The 27,750-nt window shown below is 34.2% G+C and overlaps 1 protein-coding gene across 1 annotated transcript; it reads right to left on the bottom strand.

Annotated features, from left to right (window-relative positions):
- Positions 1–596: 596 nt before the first annotated feature.
- On the bottom strand, positions 597–27,750 carry LOC105839076 (dynein beta chain, ciliary). The gene is made up of 49 exons (XM_036283648.1): positions 26,806–27,750; positions 25,758–26,042; positions 24,787–25,146; positions 22,377–22,679; positions 21,888–22,185; positions 21,571–21,719; positions 20,997–21,242; positions 20,699–20,923; positions 20,336–20,537; positions 20,080–20,246; positions 19,542–19,954; positions 18,946–19,216; positions 18,097–18,359; positions 17,719–18,029; positions 17,301–17,416; positions 16,986–17,197; positions 16,662–16,865; positions 16,210–16,281; positions 15,814–16,029; positions 15,458–15,695; positions 15,134–15,326; positions 14,192–14,369; positions 13,768–13,896; positions 13,434–13,653; positions 13,181–13,342; positions 12,701–12,850; positions 12,142–12,303; positions 11,613–11,849; positions 11,115–11,336; positions 10,562–10,813; positions 10,294–10,420; positions 10,106–10,239; positions 9,625–9,862; positions 9,316–9,503; positions 9,052–9,221; positions 7,737–7,957; positions 7,271–7,547; positions 6,915–7,190; positions 6,137–6,542; positions 5,394–5,710; positions 5,169–5,301; positions 4,709–4,990; positions 4,296–4,502; positions 3,613–3,946; positions 3,366–3,541; positions 2,918–3,028; positions 2,681–2,854; positions 2,283–2,431; positions 597–2,036 (listed from the first exon to the last, which is right to left on the bottom strand). Exons 1-49 carry the CDS (start codon positions 26,884–26,886, stop codon positions 1,742–1,744), a joined length of 10,752 nt encoding a protein of 3,583 aa, XP_036139541.1. The 5' UTR covers positions 26,887–27,750; the 3' UTR covers positions 597–1,741.

Here is a 27,750-nt window from a genome sequence, read left to right as displayed (position 1 = left end):
CGTTCAATGTCAAAGCTTATCCGCGAAAGTATGAACCTCGTGAAAGTTCTTTTAGCTTTTAAAAGACGAGCAAAAAGGAAATGCGGTTTGATACGACGCATTGTACATGTCATTTCGACGACTCGTTAGCGATAATACATTGCGACACGCTACAAAATCAAGTTTTTAACCCTAGAATATTACACTGACAATGAGAAAAAAGTAATTGATTCAACAAAACGTTTAGTTGCGGGCTACCAATAAAAGATATACTTAATACAATAATATTTGCTGTTAATGCAAGTGCAATAACGTTGATTGGACTATGTATTTATATTGCAATAACATATATTGTTGCATTGAATATATCTTTTGTTGGCAGCCCGCAACTAAAAAATTTTGTTGAATCAATTACTTTTTTTCTCAGTGTAGTCACGATATTTTTGTCGAATACTAAATGTGTGTTTTTAGAAAATATAGCGATATGTACATATACAAAATTTGCGGAGCATTTTTCTCAACAACTTGCTCGCTCGAATGCTACTTCTAATTTAAATTTGGCAATATTTAAATGGGGAAAAAAAAAGTTGGTGGCACACATTTTTAATTCAATAATATTTTACACAACACTTGATAACACTTTATTTGTTTTTATATTTTACAAATGAATTGTATAAACTTGGTTATACTAATGTGAAGAAAAGGTGCTTGTAATACGATAAACAAACAAAAGCCAAGATCTACGCTTCAAAGTTACACAAATGCGCAAGTGTAGAACGTATGTAAATTTTGGTTGCACAATAATCGATAACAATTATTTGGGAGTAAGGTATGGTATAGGCAGAGAGTGAGTGGATCGTTTGAAAGAGGGTACATATAGGAGGATAGCGAGTCAAGTGCAATGTCGCGCGACAGTAGGCTTCCCTTGATCCGTACAATACTTTAGCAGTTGTTACGTTATTGTCATTTAGCCGACTCGTTCACGCGGGTTGTTTCGCAAGGCTTGTTTTTTTGCTCGCGTGTCCGAAATTCCGCGCACCCTGCATCGTTGCGAAGACCGAATGCGGCACGCGAAACCAGATGCGTCATCGCGAAACGGATAATTACGTCGCAGTCGATAAAGGGTGACCACTTCCTCGAAACCTCCAATCATATTGTCGTCGCGTACCGTGGACTTGTTGTCAAACCGACCGGCTGATGTAATACGCGCCACCACGAGAGCCCCGTACGTGGCCCGGTGCGCGACGCGCGTAAAGAAAGCACCGGATGTGCGACGGAAGCCGACGTTCTTCCTACTGTCGTTGATACGCACTCGCCACGCCGTCGTCACATTTGTCGATCCTCTCGATTGGCGACGGCGACACGCCCGCGCGCCCCGGTTGTTACTCCTTTTGGAGCAACGAGCGCACCTGCGCGATCGAGAGAGTCCGCGGCAATAAGTTCCTTCCGTTCTCTCTCGAGTTGCTCGAGCGACACAACCCAGCTTCCATAATACGTGGGAGAGATGACACATGAGATTACAAAGAGAGCGCGTTATAACGGTACGTATATACCAATCGTGTTATAATTATCCGGTCGAACGGGAGAACGGGCCAATGTAATTGCGCGAAGGCTATCAACCACCGTGCGCGTATTGCCATTACGACTCGCCGAGAGTAAAAAGAATCTCTGCCACTGTTGCGTGCGAACGTACCGTCGGCGTCACGTCGCGTTGCGTCGCGTCGCGTCGCGTCGCGTCGCTTCGCGAGAAGAGCTCGAGCTCTTAAATCTGCAGGAGAATCGCGACGCCGGCCAAGGTCCACTTCGTGGGCTTGTCGTGGCTCTTCAAATTGAAAGTCCAGACGTACGTAGGGCCGCGCGTTCTGGTCCTGTAGACCGGACATTCGTACACGTTCTTCGTCTCCTGCTTGTCCTGCGTGATTGCCTTCACAAACACCACCGGCATCAGAAAGAATAGTTCCTTCAGTCGCGAATCCGCGATGACGCCGCTCGCGGCATCCCATCGCGCACCCTCCATGTACAAACCGTTGATATAGGCGCCCTCGCGCGGTGGCACCCTGATGACAAGGCAAAACTCTCGTTATCGTCTACATCTCCGATTAAAACTCTTTGTGAGGACACGCGTCCCCACAGAAACTTATTATATCGAAACATCCTGACGACCGACTTACTATACGCGAAAGCAATTTACAATTTTATTTGCGATAAAATTTTTAAGTTGCCCGAAATTTTCTATAACCGAGAACTGTTTGTCTGCATCCTGAAAGGGTTAATTTCACGCGGCCAAATGTCAAGTCTCTTACGCAATTTCCTCCTTCTGCTTTCTGGTTACGTCGCAGTGTAAGCACATTTTGTCCAGGGGCCACTCGTTTTTACGGGCGGTTTGCTGCATGATGGCGGTAAGTAACGACTGCGGATTGAAAAAACCACCCAGCCAGATCGACGATGGCAACTGTCGAAAGATACGCAACGCGAGAAATTAGATTGACCGCAATCAAAAGAAAAAAAAAGTCAAATTTTAACGCAAAGTAAATGACAAACGTTCGCCGCTTGACTTTTTTCGATGCTTGGAGCGTGACAAAATTTTAATTCTCTTTCCCACGCTCGAGCAAGGTACATACGTTGACCTAATCTAATTTCTCTTTGTAACATTTTATCTTCTCTTTTACGTTACAATTGTGATTTCTTTTCCTTTACTCACATTAAAATCCACCGTCCAATTCGATAGTTCGGTTATTCGATTGAGCATGTCCGCGAACCAACTCGACAATCCAAGGGTTGAGGGATAGGCGCGTTTGGTCCAGGATGGTGGTACAGAGTCCATGAACAAGTAATTTTGTAAATCTTCCATATCCGCACTAATCGTGAGCTCACCCTAAAACGGATCTTTAGATTTATTGCAATACGGTTCGATAATTTATCACAATAAATTGTTCACCTTCAAACCGAGATCCAGTTCTTCCAGAGATCCTTTTAGTTCCTTGCACAATGCGTTCATGTGTTCGCATTCTTGAAGAGCAACTGTAACGAAAGGAGTACGATCTTCCACCTAGAGAGAATAAAGTTGTTTATTTGTTTGTATCATAAAAATTAGATTAGTTTAAAATCAATATGTTTTGCCGAGTGACATTATGTATATAAAGAAGAGACGAAATTAAAAATTTTTATATAGAAAATAGGTTTTATGTCTTGAGAGAGTCTCGCGAAATCAAAGCGACGATATAAATTGTAGTGATCGATATATCACAATGAGAATATATTATAGATAAGTATATGTATATGTTTAAAAGCAACTGCGACTTGTTAAATATGCGCGCGCGCGCGTGCGTGCGTGCGTGCGTATTCGTGCGTGTGTGTCTGGATATCCAATAATGTCTGACATTAACCTTGTTCATTAAATCTTGTATATTAAACTCCTCGGGAAGCTTGTCCAGTATATCTTCTATTATAACTTTCACCTTGTCCTCTTTCGATAACACTCCGGTTGTTGCATCGACACTATCTCGCGGTTGCATCCCCCAGATTGTTTTAAACAAATTCTCCGCTGTGCTTGTGAGGAATCCTACAAATGAGTTTGAACGTAAATCGAGGAAGACTAACGGATTAACGATCAAACTAATTGAGAAATTTTACCAATTTCCGCATTTGGATGAAGTCCATATAAGACGGGGCTCTCAGGTGGCAAATAATCTTCTACGTATCGATGATAGCCCGTGTAATCGGTACTGATTGGTACCAGAAAACCCGGAGCCAGATATATTTCACCCTCAACCAATTCTGGTTGTAGATATTCTAAAAGATATGTTCGGCATAATCTTCTGTCCCAATCGTCGGTTATATGACCACCATACATGATTTCGCCGAATAAATAGCGCAAATCTTCCCAAGGTACTTTAGTATTGCCCTCGAGATAATTCAACAGTACCGATACACTGATGGTTAAGTCGCCCATATTGAACGGATACAACTATATGTTAGGGATGTTATAATTAATAAGAGAAAACTCTAGAAAATAAATATTGATCAGAAAGCACGTTGATGTCTTGATCTTGATATTATGTAACAAATATGTTTTTGTATCCAAAATTTTTCATCTACGCTTTATAAGTTTTATATAATATTTATCTATCACTCGTGTTATTAAATCGATATGTACATGTAAACTTAAAATTTTATATTGGTTTAAACCTTTAAAGTTTTCTATAATACACGACATTTTCTATAATAAAAACACAAAATTTTATCGTAACTTATAAACGGTGTAAAATAAAATTGAAAACGCAAATTGCGAATTTGTAAAATTTTGGAATACCAACCCTGTTCCATCCTTGTGCCCCAAATTTTCTACGCTCTGCCAGAGCAGCGTGATAATAACAGAGGGTGAAGAGAATAGCTTTGAACTCGGTCTCCTTGGAGCAAGATTCCAATGTATCCTGGCTAAAGTTGTCTAAAGCTTTGTGAATGTTGGCACGCATACCCGTTGGCGGTTCGTTGGTGATTTTTATAGCCGATTCTAGTATGCCCTGTCGTTTTGATTGTACCAAAATAGTGTTGTACAAAATGATGTTGAAACCGAATTTGAACCATCGTAAGATGGAAAAGTGTACAGATTTGATAATTTAGGATTTGTATAGTGATATTTTTAACATTTTTATTAGTGAATTGTGAATAAAAAAATTGATCGCCCTTTCGGGCGTTATCTTGTGCATTTGAAAGATTTTGTTTTTACCTGTGGTATTATTGATGCGTGTGGGTCGGGACTTGGTTCTGCGCTAATATAGAGCCGATAATCTTCGTGTGGCTCTTCCAAGAGTTGTTCTATCTTCTTTTCCAGATTTGGCAACCACTTCCTTACTAGATGAATATTCTGGAGTATAACCCAGTGGCCGTCGCGCGCTGAGACTTCTATCGTTTCTTCCGCGATAGGCTCTTGTCCCTGTCCTAACGATATATTGTGGAAATTTTTCGCGCCGAACGTAAAGCCAAGCTGTTTACCGAGTTTCTCGACATCCTACATGGAATTGTTACTCCGTTTTTAATTCCCGTTGTTAATTGCGTCAGAAAATTTGGAAGAATATTTAAATAAAGTGTAAAGTTGTACACATTGATATTAAATCTACTTTATTATATTATATTTGTATAATATAATTAAAATTAAATCTGTTTAAAGATATTAAGAAATGTACTACCTTTAGAGGATCGACTCCTGGAGACAAAATAAAAAATATCGGCGTGCTCGCGCTCGTTTCTTCATACGTTTTTTCAAAGGGTTGCATTCGAAGTTGTATAAATTTTGCTCCCAATTTCTCTTCCACGAAGTAACTATCATTATAACAATAGTAATAGTAATAGTAACATCTATGCTTGTGTTTAAATAAGAGCATTTATTTCAAAATCTCATTCTAACAAATTACCGTATGGCATAAACCATTCGATCTAGTCTCACGCATCTCATTATGCAAAGTCTCTGAAAGGCCGTTTTGTTTTTCCATTCCTGAGGAAATTTTTCTCTCTCGGGCGTTTCCGATTCGACGAATTTCTTCCACCTTTTCGCAGCCCCATCTATATCGCGGTCTAAATTGTGAAAATTTTCCATTCCGCTTAAATACTTGATGCCGCCCCAGCTCACATTATTTAGGAAATCTACCGGACTCGTGAGATCCGGTAAATATGGAAATCGCAAGAGGAAATCCACTTCAGACGGATCTATTTCTTTCATTTGCATCAGAATCTAAATTTGTAATATTTATTTAATATATCCGTATTATAAAGGTAAATAATTGAAAATCTTATCTCACTATCTCTCTCATTCTATAAATTTTATAACGATCTATTAGTTTTTCTCAGATAATTCCCTAATTAAAGATTTGCAAGAACTAAAAATGCAGAAAAATTATTCAAGGTTATATGAAACCTTACGATTTCATATGTAAAACATACGCGGAAAAACAGCTTTGCATTAATATTTCTTATATATATTATATGGATTATTTAGAAAAAGGAAGTAATCGAAGATATAAGACGTATTGTGAAAAATAGAAAATCGGCAAGTTTTTCGTCATATGCAATTTTGCATTGAAAATTGCATAAGCATTTTTTTTTTCTAAATAATTCCGTCACCTGTTGGCATTATTTATGAGGTGGCTAACTCGAATACCTGAAGAGTCAGTTGGCATAAAAATATGAGCTTGTCGCTTTCGAACAGTCCTCTGCTGGTATATGTAAAAACCAAGTACGTAACGCTGTCGATCAAATTGGCGACTCGTTTACCGAGGGTGTCTACCGGTTCCGCAAATTTAATGGCATTTTGAAAGACTGTGTTGAATGTCTTGAGAGAAAACTGATACAGCATGTTAATCTTGTTGAGATCGTTAAGGATGAAGTAGAGAAGGCTAGCTCTGGACGCTACCGGTCGGTAGGACTCGCGCGCCTCGTCTATCTTTGCGGCAGTCATCTTCGCCTCGATTGCCTTCGCCTCGATCTCGCTAGCAGTCTTCTTCGTAGTTTCGAGGTTCTCCACAAGAGCGACATCGCTCAGGATATCGGGTCCCGCCGTTGCCAATCTCAAGGAAATGATAACAATTAACTTATGTAAACATAACATTTAATTAAGAGATTTATTTGTTTATTTATTTTTTTCATTTTACATTCCTTCCTAGTGCTAGAAATAAAACTAATAAAACATGAGAAAATTTTTTCGGCAAGTTGGTCATCGTGTGCGAAGTTTTATAATTTTCAATTTAAATAAATAAATGTAAATGAATGATTAAACAGTGCAGAACGATTGTGTATTGAATTGAGAATTTGGTGGTTGTTATGTATAAAGAAACGATATCTCTTCATAAAGCCAAGAAAAAGTTGAAGAAAACGTTACAGTTATCACAAGCATCTCTATTGTCGATATGCGCTTGCTTCTTTTTCCCTTGCTCATTTACCTGTGCAATAGATCGTCTTCCAACACTTTCAGAGTGATCTTGAACATGTTCTGCTGAGTCGTGAGCTCGGCTTTGCTCATCTCCAAATCCGGACGCTCCGCTTTCACGACGGCACCTAATAGCTGCTCCTCCAAACCGTCTTTCGTAACCGTAAAATTGATAAGTGTAGTCTGAGCTTGCATCTCCGGCTTATAGTGAGGATTTGCCAGTTTTGTTTGTAAGATGAGACGGAAACGCGGATCATAATCCACTTCTTTGTCTCCCACCTTGATGGCTCTTTGTTAACGCCAATTTTGCTCAATCAATTTGGTCAAGTAATTCGTTTACCAATGAGAAGAAAAAGAACATTGATTTACCTTCCCCTTTTTATTAAAACTCGTCCTACGATTGGATCTAGAACAGCATCGACCGTTTCCATAATATTTTCCAGCAGAACTATCTCCCCATTAGCAATAGCATGTTCGATTTTGTCGAGATAATTTTTTTGAGTTAAACGCAACACTACCAAATCCTGCCCGTATTTATTTTTAATCCATTTGATTCCTTGTAATTGTGGATCGATCATAAGTGGCCATCTAGATGAATTTGTGAGTATCGTGGCATTTTCCGATGACATTCTGTCTGCAGGTAAGCCTACGTAAGGATACATAGCAATTTTAAGTTTTTAATTTAAAGCCAATTGAAAAGATTTATATGGTCTTATTAATTTGTTTATTTGCGGAAAATTGTTATTTTAATTATACTGTGGTTTACTTAATATCTTAACTATCAGTATAATATCGACGTTAATCTATGATATGAACTGCAAGATGCATTTCCTACCCTCGTTATTCCATTGGGCGATTTTTGCATCGTCAGTCATTAAGGACAACGGATCCAGATCTGACGTGTATGGTATTGGCACTTGCAGATTGTCGAGAAATGGTAACCAATATAAATTCATAAGATCCATTCTATATTTCCTCGTAAAACATCCCATGTAAGAAATAAACGCCGTAACGAGCAATACATTGCCCGGTAAAGTAATTTCGGATTGCCTTAATCTGTTTTGCCATATATATCATAAATTTGTTTAGAAACTTGTTTACAATATATATTAATGATATATTATTTTGATAAATAAAAAAAGTTACTATATTAAAATAAAATTAATAAAATAAGTAAAACTAGGTTTAAGTAAATATCGAGCCAATCAAATAATAAACGTAAGAGAAGAGTGTCATTTTCGGCCAAATCAGATCCTAGTACCTAATAATAATTTTACAATTTCCAAGTCACGCGAACACTGCGCATTCAATATTTGTCAGTCTTGAAACACAATCTTAAATTGAACCGATATTATTAAATCGTTTGTCATCAAGAGGCATATCGTAGTGCCTCGCGCCAAGTGTACGCCACCGCTGCCTCTATTACGCGAGACGTCGTTTGCGAAAATCCGTAGTTATCGGATTCTCAATGACGACTGAATCGATGAATTTCTCAATAGGCTTAATGGATAGCTTGCATCCGATTTATGTAATAAAAGTGTTTTTATTTTTCCGCTACGTGACTTACGAGCGGAGATATCGCGATTAAATTTAATTTACTACATTACATATTTCAGTTTCATTTTAGAGAGGACTGTCTTTCAAGATTGACAAATATTCGGTGCGCAGTTTGTATGTGAATTGGAAACGGTAAAATTTATGCAACATTATTATTAGGTATCAAGATCAGGGTATCGATCATGTAATTTTTTCCCTAGGACGGAAACGTAAAAAGTGGAAAGTTTCAAGTTACTGTCTCTTTCTATTAAATACCAATAGAAAGAGATAGTTACATGAAACTTTTCACTTTTCACGTTTCCGCCCTAAGGAAAAAGTTACATGATCGCTGCCCAGTTTTTGACCGAAAGTAACACTGTCTTCTCTTATGCTTGACGTTTTCATCGATCTATTTCCACTTACTATTGTTCAATCAAATAAGTTACATGTGTAATTAATATCAACTGAAACTATTATAGAAAAAGAATAGACATTATAATATTTATATAATAAACACTTAACGCTTGTTTGGTTGACCGTCACTTTCGTTTATTCAAATAGTTGCTTTTTTCCAATTGATAATTTTGTATTGGTGTAAATGTAAACCTACTTACAGTTGTACAGTCTCGGCCCAACGAATATTCTCGGATGCGAGACCGTTTATCAATCGATTTGCTAAATCTATAATGAATGCAGTCATATCCGCTTCGTCTTGACATTTTTGTTTCTCAGCTAGAGCTACGTTCATTTTTTCGCCCAGAATGTCTAACATTTTCTGAAGCTCCTGTGCGTACAAACGAGAAAACATTGTTTCATTCTGACAAAGATACACGCGAAATAAAATAGATAACGCTAGGGCACTGTCGAAGTGAGCTCACTGCTAAACGGTTCCTCAAAGAATTCAATTTTTCCATAGCGACTTTTAATTCAGTATTTGCCTGAGCCAGCGCTGCTCTCAAAGGTTTTACATTCTCATTGATGTAATGAAACACCATGATATTTTTCACCCAGCTACAAAGTCCTGCTGCTGCTTGTGATTTTGAATATATAATGTCCGGATCAAAATCTAATATACAAAAATGTTACTTTAACCTTTTTTTTTTTTTTTTTTTATCAAACACGTTATATAATTTTTACATATTTTATTTGGTTTTTACAAATATATATAAAAGATACATCAAGATCACCTTTATCGTGGATGTACGGTTGAATCGCCCTTACGACTTCCGGATGTATGTTTTCTTTATCATAATTACGCAACTCTGATAGAAATCCATCGATAGATCCCATTATCGCTCTGCAAGCCTTCCAAGATTTGTCTCTCGGCAACTTTCCTTTTGGCGAGAATAAAATCAGTACGGCTTGAGCGACCGTAAGCACGGCTTCCGGTGGAGATCCGAAAGACTTTAATTCCGTCAAGTTGTTCTGCAATATTATTAAAATTATTTCATTCGACTTAAAGTATATTTTAATTTAGATTTTAGAGTAAACAGAAATATCTACAAGATTTGCTTCAGATTTGCCATTATATCCTCAAAATTTGTTTTCGTATTATTACTTTAATTTTATAGGAATAATTTTCCTTTTATTTCCTTCGAAAGTTATGCAATTTGTATTTTTACAGCTATTTAATAATAACTTAATAACATAAAATGCAAATTCGTTGACCTTGTTCAAAGTGTCGAGCGCCGCTTCGGCCTGTCTCACTGCTGGTTCCGCGCGAGCTAGATCTTCATCACAACGTTTTTGATTTTTCAATATAGTCTCCTTGATTTCCGCCACTTTTGCTTCCTCCTCGGTTACTGAAATTCCATTGTATTATTTTTCGGGTTCATTGTAGGTTTTTATTACCTTACCGATTGCTTTTTCTGCCTCCACTTTTGCATTTTCTGCACGTACTTCGATCAATATTTTATCAGCTATTTCATTCTTTTTCTTCAATTCAATTTCTTGAGCCATTAAAATAATCTTTAATTTGTCGGCCTACTTTGCAAACAAATTATTTAAAGGATATATGAGTATATAAAATCTTTAAAGTACATAACACAGCAAGCATATTTGCTAATTGACTGTCATATATTCGATCATGTTTTAATCTGGTCAGAGATAAACTAGAAGCGCTACCTGAATAGAACAGGATTCGAGTTTTACCAATCCATCGGTGAGACGCGAGATCATTGTTTCCAAGTCGTGTGATTTTTCGATTAATAACTTGGAATATAAAGAGATCTGCTCAAGGAATGACTTGGGCGTTGTGTAATTGTATCTTCGTTCATTTTGTAAATATAATGAAGACATATTGTTAACGCTTGTATGAACGAAAGACATGAAGAGCGACACGGAAGTTCGTTGATCGATCGGTAATTCTTTTAACTCCTAACATAAAGATTAGGTATTTTTTTGTAGGAAAATAGTGTAGGATGGTATTTTACTTTAGCATTATATGGACATTATATTGCAATCAATGAATAGTTGTCTTGAACATTTTTTTCTATTTTAAAAATATTTTTTAAATTGAATGTTGCGTGCGCGCGCACGGGTGTGTGGATGTTTTAATTTTAGTAAATAAATTAGAAAACAAAAATTAATAAAAAACATTTTACTTGAGATTAATAACCGGTTAGAAATCAATTTTAGCAATTTTGTAATTGTTGAACGTTTGTTGAAAATGTTGTACCTCTAGGAATGTCGTCGATACAGATTCCAATGCTTTTTGCGGCCAGTCTTGAAAGCAGTTAATTGCGGTGCAATTTACTATTGCGGGGAATTTCCTGGCCCTTTTTCGAAGGGTTGCTCCTACCGGTGAGAAACACAAAACACATTTCAATTGCCTTCGTACGCGTTCAATAAAAAATTTCCAGCAGTTTTCTTTGGTATCAATTAATCCAGTTTGTTTAACCTGATGTAGATGATCATATAGTCATAATAACTTATAATTAGTGCATGATTTATTTTTAAATACTTCAGAAGTCGAGCATTTTAAATTTGAAATTTGAGAAAAATGTATTAGCAGAATAAAATAAGATAATGCAATTTTTTGTCCGTGTGACATTAGGTACTTGAATAATATTTAAAATAATTAGATACTTCATTAAAGTACTATTCCGAACAATCACTTTATTTGACTATAAAGATTTAGTCTGACAGCGCTAAAATAATGATACATATATTTTACCTCGCTGCGCACGGCGTTAATGACGTTGTCCACTTCATCATCGGTAAACAGTTCCGTGATTTCTCCCGTCGCTAACATATCGTTTACCACGACTAAAAATTTTTCTTCCGCGACTTGAGAATCGCTCATTAAAAAAGTAATACCCATACCTTTTAAACCAGCTTTTAGGTATAAAACGGCCAAGTCAGCTTTTAGCTCATTTAAGGAGTAATCTTTGCGCAATTGTATTTGAAACACCTATGTTGGTATACATCAAAGTTTAGTATAAATTCAACAAAGTTCTTTAGATTTTAAATATTTGTCAGAAATCTTCCTAGCAACTTGTATAGGAAATAATTTACTTTGTTCTTTTATATTTATTGCTTTATTTATTATTTATATTTAATTAATTAAAATTCTAATTTATATATCAGTCTATAATTTAGGCTATAATCTATCCTATCAAACGATACCTCGGCTTGGTCAATTTAAAAAGTAAAATTTGGTAAAACTTAATTATTGTGATGCCTGCTAAAACGGCCTTATTTACCTCCAACGAGGAAACGAAAGAAGCCAAACGCGATAAAGATTGTTTGCCGCTACCACCTACACCCACTAGAAGTGCATTGCCTCTCGGTGCTTCCAAAATTCTATTGATGCGACATACGTGATGCATAGCATCTTCGAATAATACCAAATTCATCGCGGACACCTAGGAATCGAAGGAGTGCATGATATCGTGTTATATAAGTTGAATAATTGATACATTGGTCGAGACACGAACTACAAATGATTAAAATATGGATACTTTTATTTTATTATTTAAGAATAAAAATTTTAAAAATAAAATTAAATTTTATAAACAGAAACAAATTTAATATAAAAAATAAACTCATTTTATGAATCAAAACCGTTTTTTTTATCATCGTATTATATCTTTCAATGCCTTATATATATTAATCTTACCATGTATTTATGTGTGTCAACATATACATATACAATGATACATAAAATTTACAACACACAGAATTGAGGCATAATTATTTAAAAAGAAATTAAGAATATATGCATATTATAAAATTAGGTGTATTATATGATCGGGGTAATACCAGTTCATTATAATTGAGCAAAGCTTGGTCGAGTAATTTTACAAGTTGGGCCCAACTTTTGACAGGCGCATATTTAGGCTCGCCAATTCCTTCTGCGAAATGGCAGTATATTAACGGCTGCTCTGAATTGATATCAGTTTCGTTCAGTTCCTGAAATCATTAATCAATTAAATAATTGATCGGCGTAAGTATATATGTATATAAGCATTTAAGTACATAAACAATTAGGATCAGATCGGATGTAAAGAGGCTGAAGAAAATGAACAAAACAAACAAAAATGAAAACAAAAAACCGTTTAATTATTTAAAATAAAAAAGTTTACAAAAATTAAACTTTGAAATTACATCAATTAATTGATTGAGTATTAAAATAGATTTATGAAGTGTTATTTAAAAGATTTTAGAATAAAACTAGCTAGAATTCCAATTTCTGTTCTGTTTGACCGCGATTTTTATTAAGCTCTTTTATATTAAACATACAGGTATATTTTTGCGAAGCGCATTAAGCAGCAATTGATCAAATATTCTCTGGTCTTCAAATTCTACCAATTTGTCACGATACACTCGCGTTGCTTCATGAGCGTAAAGTCTGATTACGTGACTCGGAAGTGGTAAAGCGTCGCCACGAGCGAAAAGCATCCCCTGTGCGCAACATTAAAGCAGGATTATCGGCATTATTACGCGGAAAATCGCGTTGTCGTTAGTGTCGATCAATATGCTTCGCGATTCTAACCTGAAATATATTAGTTAAGTCGCGTAAATTGAAAACATAATGAAACTTGATGACCGTCGGTAGAAAAGTCATGGCGATTTTATCATGAAGATATAATGCGGCGTCTATCAGAGGATCTATGAATTTTTGCACGGCTGGATTAAACTTTTGCTGCGGATCAGTCACATGTTGCTTGAGGATTTGATTATATATCATTACGAGTGCTTCTTTTTGTGGGAAACTGAGAAAACAAGCACCAAATATATTAATAAAATGATAAATAATATATTTTACAGACATACACATATACGCGCGTGCGTGTACTATATATAATTGTAAAAGAATGATAATTTACCTAACTGCGAACACGGCAAAGTGTCTCTGTAAGCGTGGATCTATAGTGAAACTACCAGCACTAGGATTCATACAAGACACGTATTGCGTGTTGTGAATCTCCTTTAAAGTTAATTTTGTTCTATCATACCTACATTATAAATTGTCTCATAAAATCCTTATCTTTCTGTCATTATTTTCATACGTTTATAATACATTATATAATATAATATTTATATAATATTTATAATACATTGTATAATAGATTTCATATGATTTAGTGGCGCGAGAAATTTGTGATAAATTGATAATTCAAATTTAAATTGTAGACTATTTAATGAGTATATAACAAATTATTTCACATTAAAATAAACATTTATATGTGTACTGCAGAGAAATTAATTTACTACGCTTTACACATTTTATCCTGTAATTGAATTTATTACCAGTGATTGTAATCCATATGTTGCCTAATGAGAGTATGAGGCTGTACTGTTCCATAAGTATCCACTTCTGGCATATTCATATCATCTATGAAGTACACCAAGAGTTTCGTACCCGGTGGAGCGTAATTACGGCCTGCTTTTTTTTCCAAATGTTTCTCGAGTATTTTCTGTAACATTTCTTCAACGAAAATAAAACCAGTGTGGTTATCATTACAATAAGAGCAATTATAACGTGATGGAGTTGACAATTATATTGACGTTCATGAGGAATAATGATTGACAATTTATAAAAATATAAGATAGTATAAAATAAGATTTTATATATGTAAATATGATAATATATACGTATATATATATATATAGACACACACACACACACACACATATTATATATATATATATATATATATATATATATATAACGGCCGCTGCGAAACCTAGCGAGGGGGGAAGGTTAAATCCCCCCTTTTAAATAAAAAGAAATTACACTTGTTGAATCCGTTAAAAAAAATTTAGGTAAAATGATGCATTAAAAATTAATGTAGGCCGATCAACACAGATGCCTGTAGATCAAATTTCTACGCAAGATTTTCATATTACATCCGATGTGTGTGACATAATATACAAAATCCTTCTCTCCTTTCCGCCCCCATTATCGATATCAGAATCTGCTAGTGATTATGTCTATTAATATTATATATAGATTATACATATATCTATATAATTTATTAACACATCCACAGTTAATACTTTGAAAATTTTTGAACTTGTCTAAATTCTGTGTAAGCAAATATAATTGGTTTTTTTTAAATAAAATAAATCTTTAGTAATTCTACAATACATGAAAAAATTACTTTAAAAAAATATGTGAGCAAGTTATGAAAGTTAACTATTAAATCTACAGTTTTAGAAATTTAGGTTGTATCCAATTCGCTTATTTACCTGATGTAGTGTAAAAGTTGAAAGGAACATTTGCGATGTTATAATTATCTGGCAAACTTGTCAATTTATCGGCCATAATGACGCTTTTTCCGGAGCCTGCTCCACCCACTAACATAATTGGAACGCGCTTCTTTATCAATAAATCCATGAAAAAGCGTAAACGCACTGTTTCTCCAGTTGGCACCAAAGTGGACTGTATTAAAAACGTTAAATATAACATTTTCATTTTTATTCTTCCTCATTGCTCATTAAACATTGTTATAATTAAAACACTTAGTTTTATATTTTACGCTTTACTTTTGAAATAAACTAATAAAAGGAAACCTGAAGCGGAATATCTGAATCCAATTCAAATGAGACGACTTTTTCGGTCCAAGGTATCAATTTTTTTGTCTTTGGTTCTATGAAGTAACTAAACACAGTTCCGCTCGGTGGAAACTTGACAGTTTTGAATTCATTTTGCCACCATTTACTAAATTCGTTTCGCCAATCTATCAACTGGTCTCGAAACATCGCAGAACCAAATGCCCAAATGCAGGCAAAAGCAAAGTATAATTCATGCCTAAAATATAAATGTATACAAACTTTACAGAACGTATCTTTTTTTTAATCATTAGTCATTATAAAAGGTTTCTCTAGAGAATATTACAACGTTAAATTTTATTAAACGTTGATGTTACCATTCCTTCGGACAATCCGACGGTACGTTTTCTTTAGTTAGAAAGCAATCGAGTAAGTGACAAAGCATTTCTAAGTGACATATTTCTGGTAAAGGCGTGATCTTTTTGAATCTTGATTTTATTACTTCCAGTAGAGGTGGAATGTACTTTTCAAAGAGAATCGCCAAATTAGCGCGTTCCGAATGATCTCTCGTTTCTATCCAACTTGCTATAAATCTGCATGCAAATTTTGTAATTTAGAGTTGAAGAGACAATTGATATTTATCAAATGTGAAGCAGGTTAGTTAAAAACTGTATAAATTATAATTATTTTTAAAGCTTAATTATAGTCAACTATTTTTTATTTCCAAAATAGGCTCATATTATAGGCTCATATTATAGGTATTTATTGCTTACGGGGTCCAGCCTAAATCTTGTGGATTGATGTATAAAATTCCCGCTCTGGATACCGTTGCTGGCGTAGCTGTTCTGAAAAACACGAAAAACATAAAAAATGCTTAAATGACACTACACTTTTTACGAAAAAAATTTTTCACCGTAGTTCAACATGTTGTATAAACATTTATTCATTTAAATAAAGCAAAACTAATAATTAAATTTTGTGTTTATCTTTCAGTTTAAACTGAATGATTCTCTTTCTTAGGTGATGAATATAACAAATTTTAATTAATCTAAAATTTATTAAAATTGTTGTAGGATTATCGGATTAATCAAAAACATTTTTTTATGAAAATTCAATAGTTTTCTAATAATCGTAAATGGAGAATTGTGTGTGTGTGTATTTGTGTGCGTGCGTGTGTAAAATATATAGTTGACTGCTCTGACTGCTATAATAATTAAATAATTACCTTAAATTGGAAATTTCAAAGAGAAGGCGCATGTGTTTCGTTAATGCAATTCTTTCGTTACTTGCTAATGTTAGGACTTTGTTGTCGTCCATTACGGTATTTAGGGATTCGATCCACATCGGGTCAATGTCACCATCGAACACGATCCATTTTGGACCGTCGCCCGCCATGTTGGCTTGCTCCCTCATTATCATGGAGAACAACCTGCAAAAGTAGCAATAAGAATAGAAAGTCGTGGCAAGCCTATTACGGAGCGTGGGCTAATGTGAGCGCGTAGCGCGTTTGATCGCGCGTTGAAAATTGACGGGTGTGCTGTCTTCCAACCCGTCTTTCCATTCCCTCGTTGCTGGATTAATGACACCAAATAACTCGTCGTTGGTCACCGCCTTTGGGTTCAGAACGTTGTAGTGCGGTTTGCGCTTTTGGTTTGAGTACGTTCGGTTAAGCGTTTTCCAGACTTCGGTTTTACCAGTCCCGGCGAGGCCGACGATAAAGACCGAGTGTCGAACGTGAAACAACTCCTCCAATTGTACCACCTGAAACGAACCGATGAAGAAGCGCTCTCTCTCTCTTTCTCTCTTTATCTCTTTTTTCTTCGCCAATTAACTATTCAAGGTGAACATTACGGGTATATTGTACCTTGAGAATAAATCCGTCCTCTGGTTGCAACTTTAAATCAAGAGCCGCAGCTTTGATCATTATTTCGAAATCTAGATCTCTTTTTCGTGGTACATCCAATGTGGGAAATAAATCTCCTAAGTAGTAAAACAAAATATCAATGTATCTAGAAATTATTACTTGTATACAATCTATCTTAAAATTTATCACGCTGTTTTTCGGATAGATTTTCTTAACGTTTTTATTAAGTTAGTAACAAATTTATCGTAACAAGAATCGGAGAAACGATCAGTTTTTAAACGTAATATATGATTTCAAATGAAGAGAGAAAGATTTTTAATAGAATTTTGTTATTTATACAATAAGTGATATTTATTATGACAATTAAAAATATGCACTTTTTTCACACGTGATTTTTTAACGTATCTCTAACTCTTACCTATTAATCCCATGAACACGGGCACATCGTCAGTCACGACTTTTGGCATATTAAAATCTCTTAGCGCTCTCATTAGCACTTGTCCCTCCGGCCTTTGCCTATCAGCACGTTTCAACTTTCCGGCAACGACTAAAACGGACTTGATGGCTCTCAAACCCCAATCATAGTGGTCTTGTTTGGATAAAAGCTCTCGACATAACGTGTATAGGGTAATAAACTTTCTCGCCAGCAATCTTGCTTCTTGGAAACCCTCAGCCACTAACATAATCTCGCAAATTAATTCAAAATCGGGCACCACCATAGCGCACGGCCTGGTAATTTATTCTGGATTAGTTATGTCGATATTAACTCTTGATAACTTGTATGTGACTTGTTTACCGAAATAGTGTTTTCAAGTTTTCGGGTAATTCTGTTCTACCGGCGTAACCAGGATTCATCGTTATGAATATACCAACTGTATCCACAATATTAAGCTCCTCCCCTAAAAATAGGAACTTCTTCTTCCGACTTTTGATTCCGTCTAGAACACATTTCACTTGCACAGCCACGACTGACAATACTTCCACGGAAATCCTATTGAATTCATCGAAGCAGCCCCATGCTCCAGTTTGTGCTAATCCTTTATATATGTTGCCACACGACTAGGGATATTCGAGTAACAATAAATATGTAAATTTTATCTTGTTTAATTAAATTATAACAGATAACAATTAACAATTCTTTATCTTACGTGGAACAAGAATATTATAAATATTAATGTAATGTCTTGGCACTTTCTTTTTTTGTATACTCGATGCATTAAACGCATTAAAAAAATATGGATGTTAATGTTACAAGAATACAAATATACAAAAAATGGTTAAAAGTTACATAATAATAAAATTCGATTTTCCTAGCTGCTTACGTCTTGCTAAATATATTACGCAACGAGAAAACTTGAAAGCATTTTGGAAGAAAAAGAGATATGATCATATAATGGAAAAATTATATCATGCATGATGTTTTATATGATGTAATTGATTGTGAAAAAATAGATTTATTCTACAAAAGATTTATTTTACGTTTACAAAATTTTTCTAAATTGAACGTTTTGCATTCAAGAATCTCATATAAGAGAGCGGAGGAGTGAGAAAGAAATGAGAGAGAGAGAGAGAGAGAGAGAGAGAGAGAGAGAGAGAGAGAGAGAGAGAGAGAGAGAGAGAGAGAGGAGAAAAGAGAGCAATGTACTTTATAATCCATTTGTTCAGAACAGTTGAAGACATAAACCATTTGTCCAAGGGCTCTACCGAGGTCCTTCGTCGTCTCGGTTTTTCCCGTCCCCGCGGGCCCAGCCGGTGCTCCGCCCATTATCAGATGCAACGATTGCGTCAAAGTAATGTAGCATCTGTCCGTCAACGGCGTAATTACCAGCCGTGGCATGTTACCCAGGTATTCGTAAGCGTATACGAAACATGCGTCGCAAATGTTGGCGAAGCAATCTCCTGATTTGTCGTCCCACCTACGAGGTGAAACAATCTCTTTCAATTCTCTTTTTTCCTGCACCTGCGTGAGAAGATTTGTGTTTGTGGCGCATCGGGACCGGAATAAAATATACCGAGATGGAAATTCAATATTGCTGTATTATGATACAATTTTATTTTCAAAGCTGATTTATTTGTGTGTGTGTGTGTGTGTGTGTGTGTGTGTGTGTGTGTGTATTTCTGATTTTATTTGTACGTTTCTGGCTAAGGAAAAAATTGTTATAAAACGTCACTTTTTTATTAGAATGTCATACATGATTGCTTTCTCAAGTAACACAGAAATTACATCTTACTTAAAATCACCTGTGCTTTAATTGTGACTGCCATATAAAGCAAGAAGAATTCTCTGCTTTCATAGATATTAATTTTGCGACAACGTCACGCGCATGCACATCGATGGTGCAGATGGTCATGATTTTCTGCCGATCGTTCTCGTTCAACTCGCCGCGTAAGATTGAAATCAAAGTGTTTAGTTGGTTAATCTGTTTCTTTTGATAATCCTTAAGAGCGTTCTCGAATCCTTCCTCGAGTCTTGCGAATGCCATATTCACTTCGGAAGTCCACCAGATTTGTGTGCCGCACAAAGCTGGCTGTGCCTCGTAATCTAGAATCCAAAGGTCGCGAGGCTTCTCATCATATGAGGCGACAGCTTGATTCAAACGATATTTCACGCTTTTTCTCATTGCCTCCGTGACGCGATTCAACCAGATCTCAACCTATGAATCGAGCAATTATTTTGATTACGTGTTAGGATAAGCTGAGCAGTCGAAGTAACGTACTGTGTTGTCAGAAAAATTAAGTATCAAGAAAATTGTAGAGTCACACATGCACGTGTTATTACCTTTCCCGTGCAGTCACATGTTCCATGCATAGCCATTTCTTCGCTATCCTTCGCTATCATCCTGTTGGCGTGTTTCGTCGGTTTTCCTTCTTCAATTTTCCACTGGAGCTTTGCCAATGAGTCGTACAATTTGGACAAATGCTTGCATACCATTTCAGGATTATTTCCTGTTGCATATAAAATGTGTAGCTTCCACAAAATATTTATAACGCGCGCGCGCGTGTGTGTATGTGTGAAGGGAAGAGGAAGGTTTTACCATTGCTTAATATGTCCAATAGATCTGTGGATGAGATAAAATAGAAACGTGGATATGCTAATTTTTTTGTCTCCAGATACTCGGACAGAGCTTTCTCACAAATATTTAATTGTCTCTGCAATTCTTCAAGCCGATCCAAAAGTTTTGGTTTATTCGTTGACTTCACTATATTTAGATTATTCAACATTTCCTTCAATAAATCCTAAAAGATTTAAAAAACTCAATTAATAATTATGAAATTATATAAATTATTAAAATTAAGTCACATAAATGCGGAAAATTGTTTAAATTATCGATTTTCAAAATTTTTCTATTATAAAAATTTTATAATATATTATATATTTTACAGATTTTAAAAATTACTTTAAAATCTTTATCTATCTTCTCGAAACGCTTTGATTCCTCCGGCAACTGGCTTTTTATATCTTCCGATTCGATGAAAATGCTTTCGAGATGCATCCAAGCTCGCTGGACTTCAAACCAGGCGTTAATTGTAGCATCTGCATTGTTAAGCTTTTGTTGCCAATCAATCACTTCATCGAGGAAATAGGCAACGTATTTGGAGTCTAACATGTTTTGCAATTGTACCTGCAATAATAATCTTTCCTGTTTTTTTTTTTTTTTTTAAGAATTAAATTAGAAATCTGAATGAAGTACGTACCTGATTTTCTTCCAATATCTCGATTGTTTCTTCGCTCACATTTAAGACGCTGAGTTTAGTGCGTTCATGTGTTTCTTTACCGAACTCAAGAATATCCCATATGTTGTGCAATTCTTTGAGAACTTTTTCCATATTCATTTCTTTAACTGCCTTGTCTACCATGTCCTTAACTTCTTCTTCATATTTGTGTAGTTCTAAGTTCAATAAATCTTCCAAAGTGGTTTTATCGTCCATAGTAAATTTCACCTGTATTAATTAGAATTGTTAAAATTTAAATCGATTAATCGGGTTAAAAAAGTAATTATATTTATTATTGTATAGCTTTAAAGTTTTGTTGTATAAAATTAATATCTGATATTTAGAAAATTTGATTATATATATTCTTTTATTATGTATTGTTGTATATTTTATATTGTATTGCTGTTTTATATGTAGCATTTATGACTTTTATTATCAAATAGATCGAGCATTTTTTGTTCGATCTAAAAAAATCTCGAAAAATTGCTTAGCGATTGTGATGAATGTTTATGAAACGAGTATATTGATATATTGTCATTAGATATTACTTACGCACCCGAGTCTTAGCCATAAGTTCTTGCCAATGTCTGTCTCTGATGGCGGGATTTTGTAGTTCTGAAACTGCTCTTAGTGATGATATCATATTTCTCACTTGTGCTTCTATATGAGCGTATAAATCCCAAGTTCGCGCCTCTTTGTCTAATTCTAAAATAATATAAAATATATTACTTTTTTACAAATCGTCTTTTATGTCATTTTATAAATATCAAAATATATGTGTATTTTTAAGTATTGAAAATTAATTGACATTTTGATTTTAAAGATTAGAAATTCGATATTATTGAATGTGTTAGTTATCAATGCAATACTTACGTCTCAATTCCCGAATCAATTTTTTACACTCCTGTTCCATTCCTTCGACATCTATCTTTTTCCAAAACGTCGTTTTCCATTCGTTTAGATTCGACGTAATGACATTAACATAATCCCAAAGATTCTTTAAAAGCCTTAATTCTCTTCTAGCGAGTTTGATTTGTTTAAATTCTGTTATCTGTTGTTCGAATATATTCGCTTGGTCATGTAATGCTTTTAATTCTTCCTCGAATTTCAAAATTTCTTCATTTATCTTGTCCAATTTCTCGTACACGTTCGTACAATGGAAACTATTGATTTATTGCATTCAATAGTATATAATTTATTGGAACATAAATTGTATTCAAGTAGTTACGCAATTAAAAATCTGTATAGGTAAACTCAAACTTTTTTTAAGGGGATAGATCTTCATAAAGCGTATTTAATGACTTTATTTTATTTTATTATTACGCACGATATATGTATATGTATACTTTTACGGATGTTTTACCTGAATACGATGTTCTCGCGGAATTGTGGTAGGTATTGTTGTTGCCTGAAATCATAATAATTGAGACGTTTCTTCAGCAAATCGATTTGACGTGCCATTAGAGGATTCACAAGTTGTTTCACTTGAGCCGCCCATTTTTTGACCGTTGCCCATTGCTCGGGCAATTCTCTCAACCATGTATATGTTTCTTCGTCGAATTTCACATGATATTCTTTAAGAAGATCTATAGTTGCCTGTAATCGAATGAATAATGAATTTGGTTTAGAATTCCATTTTTTTATTTGTACAAAAACGTATATAGGCTAGCTCACTGTTGTAACAAGCCTTTCAATTATTCCTAATGTTTTGTTTTATATAAATTACTACGAATAAGATGTACAGTCTAAGGATTGATTATTTTGTTCAAATACACTATGTAAAGTATCTAATAGATAAATGTTTATACATTTATATATTAGATAGTGTATTTACATAGTGTATTTGAACAAAATAATCAATTCTTAGACTGTACATCTTATTCGTAGTAATTTATATAAAGCAAAACATTAGGAATAATTGAAAGGCTTGTTACAACAGTGAGCTAGCCTATATACGTTTTTAATAGATAAATTTCCATACATTTATTATATGTCTGTATAAACGCATTTATCCATTAGTTTATTCAAAGGTGGAACAACTTAAATATTTATAATATTAAAAACCAAACAAAGTTTTACTATATTTTATGTATATTTTTTACTCTTACTTTGATTGGTTCCCACATATCGTCGATTTGATATTGTCGATCTCGTACCTCTTTTAAATAATATATAGTGTTTAGTAAGTCTTCGTAATCATCTGGTGCGATTGGTTGGATAAATTTCTTTAAAGCATTCGTCAAGAATTCACTAAGATTTCTAAGTCTGTGACATATACAGGATGAGTCATTTAAAGTGTTACAGACTTTTATCTCGGAAACGAAGCATTTTAGAGGAAAATATTTCAGACAAAAATTGTTGTGTTCAAAGGGGGACATAAAGTAGTACCATCGATTTAACCCTGAATAATCACTTGAAGGTCACGTTAAGGTTACCTTTAATTTCTTAAGTGGAACGCCCTACTTTTTAATATATATTCTTGCAGCTTACCCCGAGAGGTTTTCAAAATACTATAATAAAGTGTCTTTTCGTTAGGTATTTTTCGAGTTATAAGCCCTAACAATACATTTACCTAAAAACGACTGTAAGCACGCTGCGTCGCAAAAACATGAATGCAGATATCTGACGTTTGAACGTGTTGTCAAGGCCATAGTCATCGCGCTGTCATTCACGTGCTTACTTTCGAGTCGCCCGGCGACGTCGCACATCACTCTGTAAGTTATTGGTAAATTTCATTTATTTTGTTAATATTTTTTAATGTTATCAAAATGAATGCTTTCGAAGAGGAGTTCAACATGTTAATGATTTTAGGTGAATATAGGGGTAACTACAGGGCGGCTAAAATTATGTTTAATGAACGCTTTCTAAATCACCCACGAACGTTTCATATTTCATAGTCACTAAAATACACTGTAAAAATCTTTTTTTAAAAACATTTTTGGACACGAGCATTTCTGGTTACTTCAGTGCAGGCTCGTCGAATTTTGACTTTCATATCATCAACTGTTATGGGTGTAATTGACAACACTCGATCTTTTATAAAACCCTAGAGGAAGAAATCTAACGGCGTCAGATCAAGTGACGAGGCGGCCAGTTGATAGTTCCCCCTCGTCCTATCAACCGTCTAGTCCAGGAAACATTTAATTCATGATTAGTCTGGAATACATCGCATTATGTGGAGGTGCCCCATCATGCTGCTTCCACATGTTTACTCTAATATTTAATGAGACATCTTCGAGTAATTGTGGAAGAATATCTCTTTAAAAATTGGAATACATTAGGCCATTTAAGTAGCTCTCGAAACACACACACACACACACACACACACACACACACACACACACACACACACACACACACACACACACACACACACACACACACACACACACACACAATTTCCTTACAGTGTTTTGAAAAGTTCTCGAGGTAAGCTATAAGAATATGTAATAAAAAGTAATGTATTCCATTTAAAAAAATTAAAGGTGACCTTAATGTGACCTTCAAGCAATTTTTCAAGGTTAAACCGATGACACCACCTAATATTTTCCTTTGAACATAACAACTTTTGTCTGAAACATTTTCCTCTAAAATGATTCGTTTCCGAGATATAAATCTGTAATAACATTTTAAGTGACTCATCCTGTATATGTATGTTGTATATGTACAATAATTAAAATTGAATATTAATTCGATATCACGCAACATAAATTAATTTATTTAAGTTTTAAAAAGAAAAATAAAGGTACATATGATTACATAGATGTATTCATAGAAATGAAAATACGTACTGGCTATTGACATGATCAACCAGATGTGTCTTGAATAAATTAGTCCACTTGCAGATCAGGTTCAGTAGAGCTTGTTTCAAGGCTCTTACGTCTAACCGTAGCCAACGCAAGAAAACCTTTTCATTTTCTAGTTCGTCGCATTTTTTATAAAGCTCTATAAAATAATCAATTTCTCTTTTAAATTCGACCAATCCTGGCTTTTTCTCTTTTGGATATTCCGATAAAGTTCCTTGCGCTACCACATCTTTTTCTTCGTCTGTAAGTGCGCGGCCAAAACGTAAAAACAAGTTCAAATACTGTTGTCTATCGTCAAGCCATAACCAGGAAAACGGTTCAAAAATCTACAATTTACGAAATATTAATTTTTATTAAGCATAAATATGGATAATTATATAGATATTTATTATTTTCTTGTAAGTAAAATTTTTATAATGTTAGTAAAATGTTTTCTTATTCGAAAGTTTGCTTATCGGAATACTTATTTCTCGATTGGATTTGGCTAATAAAAATTCAATTGCATCGCGTTTATATTATTAAGACATTGGTTTCACAGATACTATATGGCGAGTAAAATATATATGTTTACGATTAAAAGTAAGATAAAATTACTTGAAGATCTTACAATAATATATTCTTGTGCTTGCACCAAACCTAGTTTGATCCGATTACACGTTTCCTCCAGCATGAAAATAATATTTTCTTCTTCCGCTAAATCAGCCTTAAAGTATTATATTCCGCTTAATAATGGAAGAATCGTTACATACATGCACATACACCCACATACAATATATTTTTTAATTAGCTTTTGTTTTTTATTTTTTATTTTTGTAACGCAACTTGTTAATTCCTTCTTTTTAATTAATTGTTTCGAAACAAATGAATAAGAAAAAATTATATTTTTTTAACCCGTAATGTATGGTCATAATAAATGCGCCTATTATTGAGCACCCTATATACGATAACGTACGCCGTAATGCTTTCGCTCCATCGCAATGTCAGGATTTACACGTGATATTAAAGTTCCCATCCTCATAATATCAAGCAACAAATTCTCATAAAATATGTAGAAACCTTCGGGATTGTCCGGATCTACCGCAGGACGAAAGACAACGTGTGGTATATCAAGCGATAAGTGAATTTCAAAAAGAGGTAACACGCTGCTTTCTGGATCGGTTTCATCTAGCAGATAACATATGCTGCAATATATAGATACATTGCGTGAAAAATAGTTGGGTTTCATTCAGGGTTGGACAGTAACTAGTTAATAAGTTGAAAGTTAATAATAAAGTTAAAAAGTTAATAACTTTTAATTTAATTTAGTTAATTTTAAATGATTTAATTTTTAATTTTAACTAGTTATTTTTGAAACGTATAAACTTTAACTTATTAACTTTTTTCTTAAATTAAAAATTTTATCTGGGCGAAAGAAAAAAATTATAAAATAAAAATACATTTTTGCATGAAAACAATATTTTTTTGTTATTTTATATAATTAATATTATAATTTAATTTACAAATAAAATCTTAAATATAATATATTTGATGATCGATACTGTAATTATGTTGGTAATCTGACTTAAACAAACTATGACTTTTTAATTACTATTATAAATAAAGCTTCTTAAAATTAACTTTTACTTTAATTTGAGTTAAATTAATCTTAACGTAACTTTAACTGAGTTAATTTTATATTTATGTAACTTTTAACTTAATTGAATTAATTTGATAATCCATTAACTTTAATTTAATTTAGTTACAAAAATATATTAACTTACCTAACCCTGGTTTCATTATTAATTGGTGATATCTAGTAAGTAGCAACCAAAAAGAATTCCAAAAACATGTTGAAATAATTTATTTTTAGTGGCTAATTTTCAGAATTCGAGAGTTTAATATAGAAAAAATATTTCAACTAAATACTCTCGATAATGCAAGTAAATACGATAATACTTAAATTACAATGTATATTAATCTTACATAAACAAGTTTAATAAAACTCAATACCTAGTGGATGCAGCTTGGATCAAAGCTTTTGATATTAAATTATCGACATAAACAAGATAAGGTTTCCATTTGATCATATTCTGAGCGATTTCCTCGTCCGTTAATATTTCGGTTATTGCCGTTATTCTTTCGTCCTTGTCGGCCTTTTCATTTTCCACGTTATCGCGCGCAATTCTTTCCTTCTCTTCATCAATTCTGAGATAACAGAAAACATAGAAGTACTTTAAAACATGTACAAAACAATTGTTAATGTTTCAATGCTGCTTACGAATAAAACAATTACACAAAGTTATGTTTTTTAATTTTGTAAAAGGATTAGTTCACACCTCAATTTTCTCGGCAATTCTTCTACAACATTTGTTCTTTCTTCAATTTCCTTAAATTCTTCAAGTTCTTCAAATTCTCGCTTTCTTGTATCTATTCGCGCGTCTGTAATGAATATGTCATAATTTTATTTTTCGTACAAATTGTAGAATTATTTTCAAGTTAAAAAAATTTAAGTCTGAAAAAAGAGAATTACTTTTATCTAATTCAATCTCGTCTTTTTCATACACTGACTCGGACAGCAAATCAAAGAAATATTTATAATTTTCATCCAAGACCCGATTTAGTTTTTTACTAGCACGTTCGATCTGATCATATCTTTTTTGAAAGTTCTCGTCGCGGTTACCCACGGCGAGCAAATTCTCATCTTTAAAATCTTTGCGCTCTAATATTGGGGACATTGCCCAGGAATAGATCATTCGTAACAATGCATTGATATTATCTTGAGCGCGAAAAATTCGCGAATGTAACTTTCGCACCAGACTCAGTAAATTGCCAATATACTCTGGCACTTCTGTGAAACAAATCCTTAATGACATTACACATATACAGGGTGTCTTAAAACATGTCAGTAAACGTTCGTAAAAAGGTAGAAGGAATCGAGATGAACATAAAAG

Source organism: Monomorium pharaonis, chromosome 3, assembly GCF_013373865.1.
Source record: "Monomorium pharaonis isolate MP-MQ-018 chromosome 3, ASM1337386v2, whole genome shotgun sequence".
Lineage (NCBI taxonomy): Eukaryota > Metazoa > Arthropoda > Insecta > Hymenoptera > Formicidae > Monomorium > Monomorium pharaonis.
The sequence above is the reverse complement of the archived record's forward strand: the minus strand, read 5'-3'. Positions and strand labels throughout refer to the sequence as shown.